We start from the raw sequence: 21,462 nt of genomic DNA, 5'->3' as shown, positions 1-21,462 counted from the left end.
CACCCCCCGTGAGCGTGGCTGATCAAGGAATGACGTACTATCCCGTCCATGGGAATTAAGTCCCAGGTCACATGGACGGGATAGTACGTCTCATGGCAGAAAGGGGTTAAACTTTTTTATATTTTTTTATTTTTTTAAAAACATGTTTTTCTTACTTTTGGCATGCTTCAATAGTTTGCATGGGAGAATAGAAGCTGCCATAACCCGATCGCTTCTGCTACATACAGGTGATGATCTGATCACCTGTGTGCAGCAGAATTGCTGACTTGCTATGAGCGTCGACTACCGGGAGGCCCATAGCAAACCATCACTGTCAACCATAGATGTCATCTCCAGGAGACCTCTTGTTGTCATGCCAACCCACCGATGACCCGTGATCACGTGACTGGGGTCACCAGTGGACAGATTTCCGGCCAGATGGCTGGAAGCACGCGTTTAATGCCGCTGTCAGAGTTTGATAGTGGCATTTAACGAGTTATTAGCCGCGGGTGAATCACGATTCCACACACGGCTGTTCCAGGCACATGTCAGCTGTTCAAAACAGCAGACATGTACCAAAAAAGATGTGGGCTCACTGCCGGAGGGTAGTGACCTGCACAGTACTAGTACAACAGAGGTCGACAAAGGGGTTAATAGCCTTGAAATATACCCCTCAGGCTACATTCACATGATCAGGAAGTTGCAAAGCTTTGGAGGCAGAATTTGTTCGCTATGTTCTAATCACGCAGGTAAACCTGTGTGTTAACTGAACCATGCAGATTTACCGCATTCAAATACATTCTATTGTTGAAATTTCTTTTGTGACTCCGCAAGAGAAATTGACATGCTGCGGCTCATAAACCCTCGCTGCATGTCCGTGTCCGCGGGTGATCCACAGGTGCACATAGACGCACAGTGGACATGAGATTTCTAGAAATCCCATTCTCTATGCTGTAACATCTGGGTGCTTCATTTTTGACACTGCATAAATAAACAGCGTCAAAACTGCAGCACTTCCTGATCATGGGCACGTACCCTAAGGCTACGTTTTTACGGTCAGGAAACGTAGCGCTTTGGATGCAGAGGATACCCCGCGCCGCCCCCCCCTTTGTACATGTGGAATCACTGCATCCTATCCATGATATAGAGACGTGTTGCGGTCTGGAAAGACGCGCCACATGTCCGTAAATGCAGGGCTGCCGGATGCGGCCTGCGCACATAGTGGAGATGGGATTTCATAAAATCCCCTCCACTATGCTGTAACATCTGGACGCTGCGGATGTATGCAGCGTCCAATCCGCAGCAAATCCTGATGTATTACGCCACGTGGAAATATACCCTTAGACCTCATACCGTTATAATAGCACCCATGACTTGAAGACACAGAAATTTGGGGCATTTTTTTCATAGCGCTTGTTTCTTTGCGGAAAGAGTATTTTTAATGGCACCATTCGAAATACACATACACTGTTTTTTTTTTTTAAGAGATGATGGAGGTAAACATTGAAGGTGCCCATTCAATGACTTATATCAGTGATCTGCAGAGTTCTGGAAGTCGGGGTGGGAAGAATAAGACAGCTGGCTAACTAGTAGACTACCGTGAATGCCAATGTAACAAAACTACGTAGCATGCAGCTGCTAGGGAAGCTAGAGCTTTTTGCTAATGGTTTTCTCGTAGGTCTATGGAGGTCCATGTTCTTGTTTTTTTCTCATTTTTAAACTCCCTGAAAATAGAATAATAACATAAAACCAATAAAGACAATCAAAAAAAGCTAGGAAAAAATCCAATCATTTTCTTGCTAAACATAAAACTTGTGCAAGTATCAGAATGATTCAGCAAGGACCTTTGACACGCGTCCCATAAGTAATTATGGCTCATTAAGTTATACACACTATGTAAATGCAAGTATCATCATGACTTGAAAACTAATGTGTAGAATGACATGGCAGATTCAAGGTAACTGCAGAAAAAAGGGGAGATCACATCAGCTCGCCAGATGCGGTAACTATTAGGGCGCAGTGCCCTGTAAAGACCATGGGTTACCATGCAGGAGCAATAGTGTAGAGGAAAGGATATCCAGCAACCGCATAAAATATATTATAAGAATATTATTTATTCTATATGCTCTTAAAAACATAAAGATAAAGAGTAAAAAAAAAAAATCAAACACTTTGCCTATGCATTTTGGGCATTAAAGCTCTTAGGGTGTAGACAGACTGACGTATTTCTCGTGCAAGGATCGCATCGCAATCCTTGGACTGATCGGCACTCCTGACCTGAGCATGACAGCTGCATAGAAATACATCATGCGGTCATTCTCGGGTCAGGAGAGGTGACGAGAATCTGTCACCAGGTTTTTGGCACCTAATCTAAGAGCAACATAATGTAGAGCCAGAGACCCTGACTCCAGAGATGTATCATTTACTGGGCTTCTTGCTGCAGTTTTTATAAAATCCTTGTTTTATCAACATGAAAATATCACTAGAGGACTAGTAAACCTGCTACCATGTTGTCTTCCATATTCATGAGCTCTGCATAACCCTGCCGCATCACTGTTTGGCGGGTTTCAGCCTATGAACAGTGTACACAAAAAGTTTCCAATCAGTGGGTGGGGTTATACAGAGGTCATCATTCAGAGAACTGCTACATCTGCAGCAGATAAAACAGTGATTCTATCAAAATTGCAGCAGCACATTAAGTTTTACATTGCTGGAATCAGGGTCTCTTTTCCTACATCAGGCTGCTTTCAGGTGGGGTAGCAAAAAACTGGCGACATATTCCCTTTAAGTACAGGGTATAATGAGGACTTCCATTTTACTGAATTGCTGAGGGAGTGACAGAATAATACCACATACAATAGCACTGCTCCATGACTGTCCCACATATCACCACCATATAGTGACCGAATAATACCACATAAAAGGAACAAATACCACCATACCATGACCAGACCACATATTACCACCACATAGTGACCAAATAATACCACATACAACGAACAAATATCACCACACCATGACCAGACATATTACCACCACATAGTGACCGAATAATACCACATACAATACCACCGCACCATGACCAGACAACATATTACCACCACATAGTGACTGATTAATACCACATACAGGGGACAAATATGGCTACAAACCATGACCATGGTCGTAGCTAAAGTATAAGTAATTCTTTTATAATGAGCTTATTTTTGCACCACACAACTTAAATAATTAAGCTCACATATTAATTACAGGGTTTCTATAGCAGTGGAATATTACATTTTTAGCGGATCTGTCTTAATACCATGCTGTGCTGTCTAAGGGCAGTATGGTATGGGTGTAGATCTGTGTAGTATCACAAAAAAAAAATCCTTCACCATTTATCTAATAGCACAAAAAAGAATATATCACCGTTATGAGTTTGCTCAATTAATGAGTGGCGGGCTCCAAGTTATCTATGATGAGGTTTTCACTGTTCAATGCAGTTAAGACTATAATCCAGGTTTAGAACATTGTGCTAAATATTAAAAAAAAATAAAATCATAAATCAATAGTTTACATGAAAAAGAGAAACTTTGTAATATATCTTATCAGAGAAATCTGCTTCTTTTTCCGTCATTCTTAATTCATGGTTAAAATCTGTATGCAGTGAAGACTGAAATAGGAGATGATAGTTGGTGCTTTTAAGATTCTATAGAGAAGGGAGACAGAAGGAGGAGCTAGAGGCAGACAGACAAGTTCTTCTGAAATGACAGATACCCCCATAGAACTTTGTGAGCACCATCTGTCATCTCCTATCTCAGTAATGGGAACATTTGTTTTCATAGAAGATGTTACCTGAGAATTGAGAATGACTGATTGGTCCTGGCAGAGAAAGTAGTGGATTTCATTAATACAATATATTACAAGGTTTATTAATTTCATATGTAGTATTGATTTAATAAAAAAAAACAAAAAAAAACAAAAACGTATTCTTTCAGATGGTAATATGCATTAAATGTAAGGCTTGTCCCAAGATCTATTGTCTGCTGGTGCACCCCTACCATGGGATAATACTCCTGTTCTAGGTGTCTGGTAACACTCCCTATTGAAATCAATATGCACGCTTAGATCTGATGGGGAAGTAGGAGAGATGTTCTAGATGCAGAGGGAAGCAAATCTGTAGACATGTTATATACTTCTAAATAACATCTGTAAATCATTTTTGTTTTTTGTTTAGTGCTAAATGATACAAGTAGAACAAGAATGAAGAGCGAGACTGAAGAAAATCAAGTAGACGAACAACCAACGTACAACCATCTACATCTGGAAAGAAAAGCCAATAATCGCGTGACCATCTGGAAGTCTCTGAAAACCAAACTAAAAAACAAATGTACTTGTAATACCAGAAAAGTCAAGAAATTAATCACAGGATTTCTACCTGTAATTCGATGGCTTCCAAAATACGACTTCAAGGAAAACGCATGGGGAGATGTAATGTCGGGCTTGATTATAGGCATTATATTGGTGCCTCAAGCCATTGCTTATTGCCTCTTAGCAGGCCTGAAACCCATTTACGGCTTGTACACGTCCTTCTTTGCCAACTTAATTTATTTTATAATGGGGACCTCGCGGCATGTGTCTGTGGGCATTTTCAGCTTGATCAGCTTGATGGTTGGTCAGGTTGTAGATCGAGAAGTGCAGCTGGCGGGTTTTGACCTGGATGATGATGTCTTGAAGACTATAAAAGATGGAAATACAACGGATTTGATGATGAACATAACAATGGTCAACTTTACAGTTGGCCCGCTGAACATTGAATGTGGGAAGGAATGCTATGCCATCAGTATAGCAGCAGCGCTGACGTTTATAGCTGGCATATATCAGGTACGGCTCTATATATCTTTGAAGATTTGTCTAATATCACTAGGTGGACGGGACATTAAAGGAATTGTCCACCACTGAGGAAATCACTGGCAAGCTCTATGATTGGCTTGTCGAATCCTAACAGTGTGTAACGTACACACTGCAATGATCTGTCTGCGCTTGCTGGTTCTGGCGATCATCATGTGTCCACAAGTGTGCGACTTGCATCACTGTGACTGTGATCACGTGGCTGCTAGGGCTTCAGATGCTTTGTTCAATGGATTCGATTGAGAAGCAGCTGAGATTCTTATCAGCACGTGACCGCAGCTATGCAAATCGCACCCTTGTGATGATCGCCAGAACATTTCTTGTAAAAAAAAAAATGTTAAAAGAATCAATTACCGTATATTTCACTAAAAACGTTAAAAATGGAACAAGCTTTAGCCACCCAACCTAAAACCTATCGATTGAAAAAAAATGGGTCAGGGGTTCACCAAAGCTACATCTACAATGCTTCTTGGCCACTTTGACATGTTTATGGTACTTCATGAAGATTGAATGCATTTGCTAGAATATATTAAAAATCAGCGTCTGACAAAGGAAGACCTTATAAATGTAGTTTACGATTATTACAGATTGTATAATAAAGTAATAAACGTAACAATATAAAATGGGTAAGGAAAGGTCACGCTGCTCATGAGAGGGCATGTTGAGTTTTATTCTCACACAATCTTAAAGAGAAATACCAATGAGAATTAGCTATTCATTTTCCATTCTGGAGTCTTTCTAACTAATGAATATGCTCGGCAAGCACAGACCTTACTACAGTGCCCAAATAAGCATGGACAGTCAGTTATTCAGAGGCGATTATTTTTGGATCTCATTCTCTTGAACCAATCTGTCTGGTTCAACCTACACTGCAGAAACGCTTTTGGTGGAGACAATGTTGTGTGGGAGTCTCAACTAGGAGGGTTCTACATGGCACACAATGGACTTTAGGCATAAAAACTGTTCCAGGCCCTACCCAGCACAGATGTCTGAGACCTTAAGCTGAATTCAGACATCTCAAGTATCACAGCCCAAGTACGGACCAAATATGAGGCTGTTGAGATCAGGTCTGGAGTCCCGAGGCCAGTCTGAAAATCATGGTCCTAACTCAGGCAATAGAACGTGGACATTTGAATTCAGCTTAGTCTCTGCTCACCTATTAAGATCTATCATCAGACTATGCTGTCCAATGCAAGGACAACAAAGAAAGGGTGAAAGGACTGCAATCTTTTCAGCCAAAACGTAAAAAAAATATATTGGGCTGTTACATAAAATCAAAGAATACGTCAAATTAGTGAAGATAATTAGCACCCAACTGTCAATGAATGCCCTAAGGGACCAAAAGGATGCCCGGTGAGGTGGCGGAAACGCCTGGCTCAATAATATTCTGGATTTCATGAACAGCTGTTTTGGCTAATACGAGACCTGTCTCCATAATATGCTGTCATTACATGGGGCTGCAGAGTTTGATGAAAGATGAGCTTTAAAGGCAACTTGTTACTGTATGTCCATAAACACTATTATTCCTCCAGATCTAGGGGTAATCTGAATGTAATGTTAAAATCATGTTAGGCTGCCTTACTGGAGCAGCGGCTAGTGGAGAAAAGCAACTTATATCCTCCCTATATCCGATCGCTGTCAGTCATAGGGGCATCGAAGGGAGCGGTCACAGTCAGCACTCGGTGAGCGAGTCTGTAATCACTCAACACCAGTCTGAATGACAGCCTGCTCCACAGACACCCACACTGTGGTGCAGGATGTCAATCAATGCGCCAGGGAGTGATTACAGACTCACTGTATAGCTGACCGTAATGGCTCCCTGACCTGACTCTATAACTTGGAATAAGTGGTTTCTACCTGTAGCTGCAGTTCCAATAAAGCAGGCAGGCTAGAATTTAACGCTGCAGAATAACACTCAATTCAGATGGTAGTGAACCCTTGTGCTTCAGGAAGATTAGAAATTTCATCCCTGGTTTTTTGTGGAATGGGTAATGTCTGCAGAAGACCAAGAGGCACCTGACAAAAGGATTTAAAGGGAACCAGTCACCAGGTTTGACTGATATGAGATAAGACCACCATCTATCAGGCCTGATATACAGCATTTTTGAATGTTGTATATATGACCGCAACCTGACCTGCAAGACAAGGAAAATACTTTTTTTTATACTCACCTGTGGGGTGGTCCGGTCCGATGGGCGTTGCTGGCCTTGGTCCGGGTCTCCCTTCTTCTTGCGATGCCATCCTCCTTCTTGCATTGTGTGGTTGACGTGTCCCTACATCACCCACACAGTCTACTAGCCATCACACTCTTGCGCAGGCGTACTTCTCAGAGTAAAGTACTGCAGTGAGCAGGCGCTGGGAAGGTCAAAAGAAACCAGCAACGCCCATCAGACCGGACCGCCCCGCAGGTGAGTATAATAAAAGATATTTTTCTTCTCTTACAGGTCGGGTTGGGGGCAGACATACAGCATTATAGAATGCTGTATATCAGCCCTGAAAGGTGGTGGTCTTATCTCTTATCGGTCAAATCTGGTGACAGGTCCCCTTTAAAATTAGCACATAGAGGACATACTCCACAAACTCTTTAACTTCCTGTCTCCAATTAACCCCTTCATGACCGTAGGATTTTCCGTTTTTCCGTATTCATTTTTCACTCCCCTCCTTCCCAGAGCCATAACTTTTTTATTTTTCCGTCAATTTGGCCATGTGAGGGCTTATTTTTTGCGGGACGAGTTGTACTTTTGAATGACATCATTGGTTTTACCATGTCGTGTACTAGAAAATGGGAAAAAAATTCTAAGTGCAGTGAAATTGCAAAAAAAGTGCAATCCCACACTTGTTTTTTGCTTGGCTTTTTTGCTAGGTTCACTAAATGCTAAAACTGACCTGCCATTATGATTCTCCAGGTCATTACGAGTTCATAGACACCAAACATGTCTAGGTTATTTTTTACCTAAGTGGTGAAAAAAAATTCCAAACTTTGCTAAAAAAAATAAATAAAATTGCGCCATTTTCCGATACTCGTAGCGTCTCCATTTTTCATGATCTGGGGTCGGTTGAGGGCTTATTTTTTTGTATGCCGAGCTGGCGTTTTTAATGATACCATTTTGGTGCAGATACGTTCTTTTGATCGCCCGTTATTGCATTTTAATGCAATGTCACGGCGACCAACGTAATTCTGGCATTTCGGATTTTTTTTCTCATTACACCGTTTAGCGATCAGGTTAATGCTTTTTTTTTTTATTGATAGATCGGGCGATTCTGAACGCGGCGATACCAAATATGTGTAGGTTTGATTGTTTTTTTATTGATTTATTTTGATTGGGGCGAAAAGGGGGTGATTTAAACTTTTATGTTTTTTTTATTTTTTTCACATTTTTTTTAACTTTTTTTTTTTACTTTTGCCATGCTTCAATAGCCTCCATGGGAGGCTAGACGCAGGCACAACTCGATCACCTCTGCTACATAACAGCGATCATCAGATCGCTGCTATGCAGCAGAAAATCAGGTGTGCTGTGAGCGCCGACCACAGGGTGGCGCTCACAGCTACCGGCGATCAGTAACCATAGAGATCTCAAGGACCTCTATGGTTACAATACTGAAGCATCGCCGACCCCCGATCATGTGACGGGGGTCGGCGATGACGTCATTTCCGGCCGCCCGGCCAGATGCGGTAGTTAAATGCCGCTGTCTGCGTTTGACAGCGGCATTTAACTAGTTAATAGCGGCGGGTGAATTGCGATTTCACCCGCCGCTATTGCGGGCACATGTCAGCTGTTCAAAACAGCTGACATGTCCCGGCTTTGATGCGGGCTCACCGCGGAGCCCTGCATCAAAGCAGGGGACCTGACGTCGGACGTACTATCCCGTCTGATGTCAGGAAGGGGTTAAGCCCCCAATTGAAAAAAAAGAAAAATGTTCAGCAGTTTATTTCACTCCAAGGTGGCTAGAAAGGGGAGAATCATTGTTTTAAAGGGGATATCTGGGACTTTGAGGCTATGTGCACACGTTGCGGTTTTTACTGCGGATCCGCAGCAGTGTTCCATGCGGTGTACAGTACCATGTTAACCTATGGAAAATAAAAACCGCTGTGCACAGGCTGCGGAAAAAAACGCGCGGAAACGCAGCAGTTTATTTTCCGCAGCATGTCAATTCTTTGTGTGGATTCCGCAGCGGCTTTACACCTGCTCCATAATAGAAATCCGCAGGTGTAAAACCGCAGGTGAAATCCGCACAAAAACCGCGGTAAATTTGCAGGAAAAACGCAGTGTTTTTGCCCTGCGGATTTATCAAAATCAGTGCGGAAAAATCCACACACCAGTCCGCAGCGTGTGCACATAGCCTAAAAAAAATCCCAAAATATACCTAAGCACTACCAGGCAGGTAGTTGCTATTTATCTGCCTGTTGTGTACGGAGTCTATCGCCGCTCTGTGCCAGTGATTCAGAAGCCTCTGATGACGTCACATCTACACAGTGGAGGCTTCTTTTCCGGTCCACTCTGTTGACGAGGCCTAACTGGGGGAACTGCCTGTCAAACAGAATGACCACGGAAGTCACAACCCGTCAAGTCAGCAGAGGCAGCTGAATCCCCGGCAGGAGCGGTCTGTGACCACTCTGTACCAGGGAAGAACGGCGCCGTGCACAACAGGCGGGTACGTTGCAATTATCTGCCTGTTAGTGCTTAGAAACACTTGGAAAGTTGCTAACAGAGCGTTATTGTTTCAGGCTAATTCTGATGCTAGGGTATGGAACTGGATGGCAAATTCTCCCACTGAATTAGTCTCTTGTTTTAACTAGTGCAGAAGAGTCAGTGGCAGAGGAAAATTGAACCACTTCATCAGACACTCTATGGAAAGTTGCAATGAAGGGTAAAAGTCACTACATCATAAAAACATCTTAAACGTCTTGTCCCATAAAGGTGCAGCTCAGAAAAAGACTTCCCCTGAGAGCAAAGAAAAAATATAGGCCATGTAGAGTAATGTGGGATAGCAGAACAGAATATGTGGTGCAGCAGCTTATAGTGAGGAACAGTAGAGCGGAGAGTGCGGACGACACCTTGGAAATGGAACAGCACAGCTGGACAACAAGTGGAACAACAGAACTGGATATTTTGTGTTTAGAACTTTATTGGGTGACAGTGCCTGTCTGAATATTAGGGATTCTAGTGGTAGTATGTATTCTTGTTATTTCACGATGTCTGCTATATCTGCATATTACTTTGTATTGGAGATGCTTCTTTGAGTGTGACATATATTCTACAGTCAACAATTATCCATCTCTTTTTTTTTTTTAATGGTAAATCTAATATTTTTCCTATGGAAAAAGCAAATATTCTCTCCTTTTTTCCTCTGCACTGATTTCTAGTATCATGTATATTTTATCAGTCTATTATCATGGACTTTTAATTGATTAATACAATCATGATTTTATTACATATGTCTTGCAACTATCCTATTCTTTCAAGTTTCATCTCTAATTCGTACTAGTAAAAAGAATAGACGTATGCAGTATAATCTCAAAGAAAACATAAAATTCAATGTACCGGCTTCTATAAAAATTATTTATTAAATATCTATGAAACTATATGTCATATTCTGAGTTTTAGCGTGGTTCAAGAATTAAAGGGTTTTTCCAGCTTTGGAGTAAAAGTCTGCTGTCACTCCATCTGTCTGCAAACTTGTGAATCCTCACAGGCGGTCATGTGACCGTAATATATGCTATTTACATACTTCCAGCCACATTCCAACTAGATGTGTCAGGCCTTGTTCAATTCACTTGCACCGAGCGAGGCCGCACATGTCTAGTCGGCATGTGACTGCGGGTATAAAAATCGCATAGTTACGGTCATACGCCTGCCACCAGCACAGGAGAATCCTGAAAGCGCGCAGCACAGAATATTCCATACAAACAGTAAATATCCTAAATGAAAAGTAACCAGATGTATAGTCACTTATGTCTCTCTCTCCACAGATCCTTATGGGCATATTCCGTCTGGGATTTCTATCTATATATTTATCAGAGCCCATGTTGGATGGATTTGCTACGGGTGCTTCGTTGACAATTTTAACAGCTCAGGTGAAATATCTTCTTGGTGTAAAGATTCCCCGAAGCCCAGGAATAGGAATGATTGTCACAACGTGGATTAATATCTTTAAAAACATTCACAATACAAATTTTTGTGATGTGGTGACAAGTGCGATCTGTATCAGCGTGTTAGTCGCTGCCAAGGAACTTGGCGATCGCTATAAAGACAAGATTAAGATCCCTCTTCCAACAGAACTTGTCGTCATTGTTGTGGCAACACTTGTATCGCACTACTGCAACCTAAATGAGATCTACGGCTCAAGTGTCTCTGGTGTCATTCCAATTGGATTCATACCCCCAAAAGTGCCCGATTTTAGTCTTATGGGTAAGATTGCACTTGATGCTATTCCATTGGCGGTTGTCAGTTTCGCATTCACCATTTCGTTGTCAGAAATGTTTGCCAAGAAGTATGCGTACACCGTGGAAGCCAACCAAGAGATGTTTGCCATTGGATTCTGCAACATAATTCCATCATTTTTCCATTCGTTTGCTACCAGTGCAGCATTGGCCAAGACTCTAGTGAAAACCTCAACAGGGTGCAAGACACAAGTTTCCAGCGTTGTAAGTGCACTTGTGGTACTATCGGTCCTACTATTCTTTGCGCCATTATTTTACTCCCTACAAAAATGTGTCTTGGCCTGCATAATAATTGTGAGTTTACGAGGGGCTCTCAGGAAATTCAAAGACTTGCCAGCTCAATGGCGGCTGAACAAGATAGATGCAGTGGTCTGGAGCATTACTGTGTGTTCTTCGGCACTGATCAGTACAGAAATGGGCCTTCTGGTGGGAATAATCTTTTCCATGCTTTGCCTTATTGTGCGCACTCAGGTACCCCACACTGCCGTGCTTAGTCAGATACAGGACACGGTCTTTTATGAGGACAGTGACAGATATGAAAATCTTTTCCCTATTCCCAAAGTTAAGATCTTCCGTTTTGAATCTCCTCTTCACTACGCAAACAAAGACTATTTTCTTCAATCTCTCTACAAAAAGGTGGGAATGAACCCCAGTCTTGAAATAATCAGACGGAAAAAAATAGAAAAAAAACTCAAAAAGAAAGCAAAAAAACAAGAAGAAGAAAACATGAAAGACTTGGATAACAATGATATACATATAGAGTTTGTGGAGAAAAAAAATGACTTGGAAACTATTATTCTGGATTGCTCCGCCATAGCATTTCTAGACACGTCCGGTATGAACACTCTTAAGGGAGTATTAAAAGATTATCAAGAGGTACAAATTAGCGTGCTAATGGCTTGTTGCAATACGTCAGTCATCGATGCCCTCCGCAGAGGGGCTTACTTTGGAAAGCAAGACAAGGACATCAATAATATGCTTTTTTATAACATACATGATGCTGTACAGTTTGCAAGACAGAAAGAGTTGGCCATAAGAGACTCTACTGTATAGGTGTTAATGAATTAGGGATCATTCCATACAGTTTATCCAAGGCCAAATTCACTAGAAAATTATCAGAAACATTTCAACAGTGTTTATAGACTGTGTGTTACACTTCAACCTACATAATATATGTAAAAAAGTACCTTGATTTCTACTTTCACGTGCCTTAAGAACTATGATATTGTTACAAAACTGAAATTACACTGCACTGGACATTGGGATATTTTGCAAAAAATAAATCTGTTCATATAATATTTCTATATTTTATCTATGCTTAATATTTTTTGGAACTAGAAATATGCCATAATGATAGTGCCAACATCTAGAAGAGCTGGAAACATTCTTTTGTAAGCATATTACAGTAAGTTCTATCCTGGTGTAAAAATTAAAGGCACCTAGTGCTCCACATCTAAGTAAAGCAGAATACCTGATTCGATTCATTGTACGGTAATTTCATTCTGCAGTGAGAATCTAGGTGACTTGGAATGATTGTGGGGGTCAAATCTATCCCATGGTTACAGAACAAAACCTTCATGATACCTGGTTAGTTAGGCGCCAAACGGCAGTAAAGGAACAGGAAAAAGAGAGAAAAAGGGAATATTTATCTCAAAAATATATTAAATTCAACCCCCATCTTCCATCCAATTTTGGCAGAAAGAGTGGCCAGAACTTGCTGTGATTGGTAGTTCTCTTCCATAGCCAGAGAGTCACCTCTAGCAGCCTGGGAGAAGGGTCTTTAAAGTATATTTAGAATATCCCTGGCTGTAGTCTTGTAGCCAGGCTCTGATTCATGTTGCCCATGGTTTGGGCAGCATCAATCAGGTGACAGATTCCCTTATACTAGGGCAACATAATACGTTTAAAGTAAAGCTAGTAAAATACATTTACGGCATAGATGTTATATGGCCCGATTCATAAAGTTGTTTTAGTCAGTTCACTCAGGAATTTTTGGCTTACACATAGAGGTAAAAGGCTATATGCGCACGTTGCGGATTTGCTTGTGGAAATTTCTGCGCGGTTTCTGCATCTCTTGGTAAAAAACGCAGTGGAAATTCCGTGCGGATTTGATGTGGATTTTCATGCGGATTTGTAAGCTAAATAAAGCTATATTCTAAAAAAAAAAAAAAAAATGAGGTGTAATTTCTTGGTTCAAACTTTCCAGCCAGATACCCTAATTAATATTAAATAAAGACACACCCACCCACACAATTAAATAAAGAGACACACACACCAGCCTATGTAGGAGCATTAACATAATTAATCTACATATCCTGTAACAAAACAGCAACTGTTATTAGGTTACGTCCCCACGGTCAGGAACCTGGCAGCGCTTTGGATGCAGCACATGTCCGCTGTGTTCAAAGCGCTGCTGGCTTTTGAATGCAGGTGTTCATTGAACTGTGCGGAATCACTGCGTTTCTATATATTGGACGGGTGATATTTATATTGCAGAGACTGAGCGTCTCCGCAATATAAATAGACATGCAGCGGTCTGGAAAGACGCGCCGCATGTCCGTCTCAGAAGGAAAGCTGCGGGCGCCAGTGCATGCATAGTGGACATGGGATTTCTTGAAATCCTGAGGGCTGATGTTAATATTCTGGGAAGGAGCCAATAGCCATAAAGGTTCCCAGGGTATTAATATCAGCTCGCAGCTGTTTGCTTAGCCTTTACTGGCTAGTTTACAGAGGAACCCCAGAAAAAACAAATTGACACGGGGTCCCCCTATAAAATCAAACCAGCAAAGGCTAGGCACACAGCGGGCTGATATTAATAGCCTTGGAAGGGGCCATGGATATTGGCACCCCCCCCCCCCAAGCTAAAAACATTATCTCTCAGCCGCCCCAGAAAAGGCGCATCTCTAAGATGCACCAATTCTGGCACTTAGCCTTGCTCTTCCCACTTGCCCTGTAGCAGTGGCAGGTGGGGTTCATATTTGTGGGGTTGATGTCACCTTTGTATTGTCAGGTGACATCAAGCCCATGGCTTAGTAATGGAGAAGCATCTATAAGACACCTATCCATTAGTTATCCTATAGTTACATGGTAAAAAAAGACACAGCCAGAATAAAGTCCTTTATTTGAAATAATCACACAGACTCCTTTATTGAATCTTAATTAACCATACGTACTGAATGCCTAATCCCCGACACCCTCGTCTCCTGCAACAAAAAGAAAATAACCGAACATATAATACCACTGTCTGACGTAGTCCATTTAATAACGAGTGTCCACGACGATCTCACGTGTAGAACAGTTACATCGGGAGATGTGACAGCTCTAACCGGCCTCCGGCGATATACTGCAGGAGGGATTACCTCCTGTCAGTGTATGACTGAGCTGCTGTGAGAGTTCACCGGAGTTCATCAGCTGATCAGCTCCGGTACTCTCACTTACGGCATCGCTGGGTGGGAAAGTTCTCACACAGCAGTAGTGCCGTAAGTGGCAGCACCGAAGCTGATCAGCTGATACAATGCGGGAGATATTACCACCTGTCAGTATATTGCCAGTGCCAGACACTGTGTAGAGCGGTCACATCTCCTGATGTGACTGTTCTACATGTGAGATCGCCGTGGGAAACTTGGATTACCTGGACTACAGTGGACAGGGAGTATACGCTGGTTTATTATTTTACATTATTTCTAGGAGACGAGGGTGTTGGGGATTTGGTGTGAGGAGAGTATAATGGGTTTTATTTTTATATGAATATGTATGTGATTTTACTTTTTTTTCTTTAACTGTGAGCACAGGAAGCGGCAGATGATACTACCCTCCCATCAGCAGCACCTGCTATCACTGTTATCAGTGGCAGCAGACACAGCCAGATGGGAGCAGTAGTCTCATCAGCCCATGCCTGCATTTTTACCGCAGGTCACCACTGCGGGACAGAGTCAGGTGCAGAATCACACTGACATCTGCCAGCATGATCCGCACATACACGCTGACATAAGCACACATAGACACCCGCAAACCCACACATAGACACCCGCAGACACACATAGACACCCGGACACACACCTGCAGACACACACATATTCTCCGCCCACGCACTCTTCCTCCTTCTGACATAATTTCCTTTTCTGCAGCAAATCCACAAACCTTTTTACACCTGTGGTTTTGCTGCGGATTTGGCTGACTCAATGGAAGTCAATGGGTGCAGAAATGCTGCAGATCCGCAAAAAGAATTGACATGCTGCGGAAAATAAAACGTAGAGAGTAAGGATGGAAATTTCTGCAGCATGTGCACAACAATTCAGGAATGTCATTAACTTTGCTTTACTAATCCAGTGCCAATTTATAGCATTTCCGCGCAGACAAAACGCTGCGGAAACGCAACAAATCCGAAACGTGTGCACATAGCCAAATACTGAACATGGCCTCAATGAATCAGGCCCCTAGGCTTCTGTAACCAAATCACATAGGTGGCCAAGGATGATTGATCCAAACTTCAGGTGAAGGTGTAATGTGATTACAGATATTTATCGGACATCCAAAGTAAGAGCTTAAAGGGGTATACCCATCTCCTAACCCAATATGTAGTAGGTGTAATATTAATAATATTAGCAAATACCTCCAATTAGAAATGTAGTATAGTTCTTTTGATTCGCTATGTCTCTTTCCTCATGTGCTGACTTAAGTTGCAGGAACTTAGGTATCCATGGTTATGACCACCGTCGGACTGGGGCACCGGGACACCGGAGAATCCTCCGGTGGGCCCCGCCCCCAGCCCCTGCCTCCTTCATGTGTGCCTGCCCTGCATGCTCATAGCTGCGGGGAGCAGGGCGCACTTTATTGTATAGCCGGCAGCGGCTGGCAGACTGCACAGGTGATGGGAAGTGCAGGCGCAGCTCCTTCACATCACCTGCTGCCGCTGCCGGCTTCTATTACTCTGCAGGAGTTGAGTGTGTGTGCCGACCCTCACTTCAGCCAGCACAGTCAGCAGGACAGCTGACTGTGAGGCAGAGTCTGAGAGGAGACACACACTGGCACACAACAGTTGTCCCGCAGTCACCTGTCTCCTATGCTGTGCGTATCTCTGCTCCTCTTCCACAAAGCCCTGGGCAGCATTGTAAACGCTGATTGGCTGCGATTCAGCCAATCAGCGTTAGTTTTCTTTGTGTGAGCTCACAGCACAGCTCAGGCAAGGAGCTGTGCTGTGATTGGTCAGCAGTCCTACCCAAGCAGCACACGGCATGGCCATGTATTGTGCAGTGGAGCAGAGGGAGTCTGATGGCTGCAGTCAGTGTGACTGTAAGTACAGAACTCTATGATGCCTGCACCCTGAGTAGATCTCTGGCCATAGAGGCAGTTAGGGGAGGGGGCCCCATGCATCCTAAAGGTGACAAAGGGGAGGGGGCCCACAGTGATATTCTAATTTTCTTGTGGGTCCCCTTCCCCTTTGTGTCAACCACCTCTATTTTACTGTGGCTCCCCTTTCCCTCTCTCAGTAAGCCCACAGGAAAATAGAAGTGACACAGTGGGGGAGGGGACACACAGGAAAATAGAGATGAAACAGTGGGGGAGGGGGCCCATGGGAAAATAGAGGTGACACAGTGGGGGAGGGGACACACAGGAAAATAGAGGTGACACAGTGGGGGAGGGGGCCCACAGAATATTGGGTGACACAGTGGGGGAGGGGGCCCACAGGAAAATAGAGATGAAACAGTGGGGGAGGGGGCCCACAGAATATTGGGTGACACAGTGGGGGAGGGGGCCTACAGGAAAATAGAGGTGACACAGTGGGGGAGGGGGCCCACAGGAAAATAGAGGTGACATAGTGGGGGAGGGGGCCCACAAGAAAATAGAGGTGACACAGTGGGGGAGGGGGCCCACAGGAAAATAGAGGTGACACAGTGGGGGAATGGGCCCACAAGAAAATAGAGGTGACACAGTGGGGGAGGGGGCCCACAGGATATTGGGTGACATAGTGGTGAAGGGGGTCCTCAGGTAATTAACACCTTTATGACATCTGCCTTACATGTATGGCTCTATATAGAGGATCTGTCAGCTCTCCTGTGTGGTGCAGTATAGCAGTATATAGAGGATCTGTCAGCTCTCCTGTGTGGTGTAGTATATAGAGGATCTGTCAGCTCCCCTGTGTGGTGTAGTATATAGAGGATCTGTCGGCTCTCCTGTGTGGTGTAGTATATAGAGGATCTGTCGGCTCTCCCGTGTGGTGTAGTATATAAATGATCTGGCAGCTCTCCTGTGTGGTGTAGTATATAGAGGATCTGTCAGCTCTCCTGTGTGGTGTAGTATATAGAGGATCTGTCAGCTCTCCTGTGTGGTGTAGTATATAGAGTTTCTGTCAGCTCTCCTGTGTGGTGTAGTATATAGAGGACCTGTCGGCTCTCCCGTGTGGTGTAGTATATAGAGGATCTGTCAGCTCTCCTGTGTGATGTAGTATATAGAGGATCTGTCAGCTCTCCTGTGTGGTGTACTATGTAGAGGATCTGTCAGCTCTCCTGTGTGGTGTAGTATATAGAGGATCTGTCAGCTCTCCTGTGTGGTGTAGTATATAAAGGATTTGTCAGCTCTCCTGTGTGGTGTACTATATAGAGGATCTGTCGGCTCTCCTGTGTGGTGTGGTATATAGAGGATCTGGCAGCTCTCCTGTGTGGTGTAGTATATAGAGGATCTGTCATCTCTCCTGTGTGGTGTAGTATATAAAGGATCTGTCATCTCTCCCGTGTGGTGTAGTATATAGAGGATCTGTCAGCTCTCCCGTGTGGTGTAGTATATAGAGGATCTGTCAGTTCTCCTGTGTGGTGTAGTATATAGAGGATCTGTCAGCTCTCCTGTGTGGTGTAGTATATAGAGGATCTGTCAGCTCTCCCGTGTGGTGTAGTATATAGAGGATCTGTCAGCTCTCCCGTGTGGTGTAGTATATAGAGGATCTGTCAGCTCTCCCGTGTGGTGTAGTATATAGAGGATCTGTCAGCTCTCTTGTGTGGTGTAGTATATAGAGGATCTGTCAGCTCTCCTGTGTGGTGTAGTATATAGAGGATCTGTCAGCTCTCCTGTGTGGTGTAGTATATAGAGGATCTGTCAGCTCTCCTGTGTGGTGCAGTATATAGAGGATCTATCAGCTCTCCTGTGTGGTGTAGTATATAAAGGATCTGTCAGTTCTCCTGTGTGGTGTAGTATATAGAGGATCTGTCAGCTCTCCTGTGTGGTGTAGTATATAGAGGACCTGTCAGCTCTCCTGTGTGGTGTAGTATATAGAGGATCTGTCAGCTCTCCTGTGTGGTGTAGTATATAGAGGATCTGTCAGCTCTCCTGTGTGGTGTAGTATATAGAGGATCTGTCAGCTCTCCCGTGTGGTGTAGTATATAGAGGATCTGTCAGCTCTCCCGTGTGGTGTAGTATATAGAGGATCTGTCAGCTCTCCCGTGTGGTGTAGTATATAGAGGATCTGTCAGCTCTCCTGCGTGGTGTAGTATATAGAGGATCTGTCAGCTCTCCTGTGTGGTGCAGTATATAGAGGATCTGTCAGCTCTCCTGTGTGGTGTAGTATATAGAGGATCTGTCAGCTCTCCTGTGTGGTGTAGTATATAGAGGATCTGTCAGCTCTCCTGTGTGGTGTAGTATATGGAGGATCTGTCAACTCTCCTGTGTGGTGTAGTATATAGAGGATCTGTCAGCTCTCCCGTGTGGTGTAGTATATAGAGGATCTGTCAGCTCTCCCGTGTGGTATAGTATATATAGGATCTGTCAGCTCTCCCGTGTGGTATAGTATATAGAGGATCTGTCAGCTCTCCTGTGTGGTGTAGTATATAGAGGATCTGTCAGCTCTCCTGTGTGGTGTAGTATATAGAGGATCTGTCAGCTCTCCCGTGTGGTGTAGTATATAGAGGATCTGTCAGCTCTCCTGTGTGGTGTGGTATATAGAGGATCTGTCAGCTCTCCTGTGTGGTGTAGTATATAGAGGATCTGTCAGCTCTCCTGTGTGGTGTAGTATATAGAGGATCTGTCAGCTCTCCTGTGTGGTGTAGTATATAGAGGATCTGTCAGCTCTCCCGTGTGGTGTAGTATATAGAGGATCTGTCAGCTCTCCCGTGTGGTGTAGTATATAGAGGATCTGTCAGCTCTCCTGCGTGGTGTAGTATATAGAGGATCTGTCAGCTCTCCTGTGTGGTATAGTATATAGAGGATCTGTCAGCTCTCCTGTGTGGTGTAGTATATAGAGGATCTGTCAGCTCTCCTGTGTGGTGTGGTATATAGGAGCTATCCTGTGTGGTATTTTTAAACGGCACGGTGGGCCCCAAGAAAGATTTTTCTCTGGTGGGCCCAAGGTACTCCAGTCCGACGCTGGTTATGACCACTTGCAACTAGCTAAGAGACAGCGCCACAATGGATGGTGAAAAAATAGGAGCTTACATTTATTCTGCCTCCTGCTACAGGAGGAAGAATAAATGTAAGCTCCCATTTTTTCACCATCCATTGTGGCGCTGTATCTTTGTTTTTTGTGGTCCTGGTACTGTCCAGGATGGGCTCCCTGGTTTTGGACGTGCGCCCTTGTGTCCGCTGAGACCTTCAATCTTTATATAAAAGGGTGCGGTTTTGACTTTCTTTTGTTTTCACTTGCAACTAGCTGTTACTATATCAGTCACTCTACTATTATTATTACACCTACTACACATTGGGGATAGGAAAATACTCCTTTAAGTGTCTGAGAGATGTGGTCCCACCTTCAAGACCTGCATCGATGTCTATAATAAGACCCAGTGGCTGTTTGGTGGCTGTTATTCTTTCTTTACGGGGTTGTTCAGTTCCATTCAACGCTGCTTACATTCATAACAAAAAAAGCAGCATTTACCTAGTGAAGCCCTTGCAGCTCTAGTTCCTCTTTTCAGTTGCTCCCTGCCTTCCTTTGTTGACATGGTTGCAGTAGCAACATCCCATTTACAACATGTGACCGCTGCAGCCAATCACGGACATCAGCAGTAAGCATAGTGACTGGTAGCAGAGGTCACATGATGAAGTGGTCACGTGGTGGTGAAAACACTGCCGCAGCTCTTCTCAACAATGACAGTGTGGGAGTAGCAGACAGGCGGCACTGTAGGGGTAGAGGATTCAGTAAGAACTGCTTGGTTTGATATTTTACAGAAGGAGCCAACCCCTTTAATCATGTTAGTCCAACTATTAGTCCATGACAAATTGCCAACACAATAACTTACGAAACTGTAATAAGGTCCAGTAACCAGTGAATTCTGACTTGCACAATGCCATCGTGAGGAACAGACGATATGTGTGCCAGGTTCAATCTTTGGTCTTTACCCAAAAAATAGGATTCAGCCTTGTTATGTGGTAAAGGGGGGCTGAAAAATACAATGAATGAACACGTCATGAAATATCTGCAATATAGAAGTTATTAACATGTCAGAACAACAATTTTATTGTTCCTCTTTGGCTGTTCGGAATACCAGGAGACGGGAAGTGGTTATGATTTCTAAGCCAATATAATCGCCAAGTAGAAGATATATGGGCAAGTGGCCACAGTTTAAAAGCGGCCAGTTGTTGCTCTTATCTTCTTCCCGTTGCTCTTGAGTACCCCAGGTTATTTTTGGTAAATCTACAATATGGTTCCAGTGATACAGGACTTTTTTAGTTGATGCTAATTTTTAGGTGGCATGTCTCCCGGTAATCATGCAGAGCATCCTATAAGCCATGTCCCCTTTACAATAAAATAAGGCAATAAAAATTATCACTAAAAAAAAACATATCTTTCTAGAGTTGTAACTCCTGATTACGGGCTCCACTGCCCTGGTACATCGCTGTTTCTGGCACCAAGGCCATCAGTGCAAGATCATAAAGATGGGTAAATGGCTTCACCAGCTCTGCTCGATGCATGTATCATTTTTCAACATGTACCTCCACATTGGGAGGTCCTACTGCTCACCGGACGATACAGTCGTTAGAGCAGCTGCACAATATTTAGAGAGAATCGGACATTATATAAATCTGTTCTGAAATGGTGAGGGGCATCAGCACACAACGGAGATCATAAGTAGAGACGGGCGAACCCGAACAGTAAAGTTCTGCGTCCGTACTAAGCCGTACGGCTTCTGATCGGCGGTGAAATCATTACCGGTAGTCAGACAGCCGCG

The 21,462-nt window shown here is 43.5% G+C and overlaps 2 protein-coding genes across 3 annotated transcripts in view; one reads left to right on the top strand and one right to left on the bottom strand.

Annotated features, from left to right (window-relative positions):
• The window catches only part of LOC143786229 (sulfate anion transporter 1-like), a 43,385-nt gene extending 30,776 nt beyond the window's left edge, over positions 1-12,609 (top strand). Inside the window, exons 2-3 of the mRNA XM_077275512.1 lie at positions 4,196-4,842; positions 10,841-12,609. Coding sequence (XP_077131627.1) covers positions 4,222-4,842; positions 10,841-12,364 — 2,145 coding nt within the window. The 5' untranslated portion in view covers positions 4,196-4,221 and the 3' untranslated portion in view covers positions 12,365-12,609. The remainder of the gene's footprint in view (positions 1-4,195; positions 4,843-10,840) is intronic.
• IDUA (alpha-L-iduronidase) overlaps positions 1-21,462 on the bottom strand; it is a 175,165-nt gene that overhangs the window by 143,720 nt on the left and 9,983 nt on the right. For both annotated transcript variants that reach the window (XM_077275517.1, XM_077275520.1), the window contains exon 3: positions 20,533-20,673. In XM_077275517.1, the coding sequence (XP_077131632.1) occupies positions 20,533-20,673 (141 nt within the window). The remainder of the gene's footprint in view (positions 1-20,532; positions 20,674-21,462) is intronic.

Source organism: Ranitomeya variabilis, chromosome 1, assembly GCF_051348905.1.
Source record: "Ranitomeya variabilis isolate aRanVar5 chromosome 1, aRanVar5.hap1, whole genome shotgun sequence".
Taxonomy (NCBI): domain Eukaryota; kingdom Metazoa; phylum Chordata; class Amphibia; order Anura; family Dendrobatidae; genus Ranitomeya; species Ranitomeya variabilis.
The sequence above is the reverse complement of the archived record's forward strand: the minus strand, read 5'-3'. Positions and strand labels throughout refer to the sequence as shown.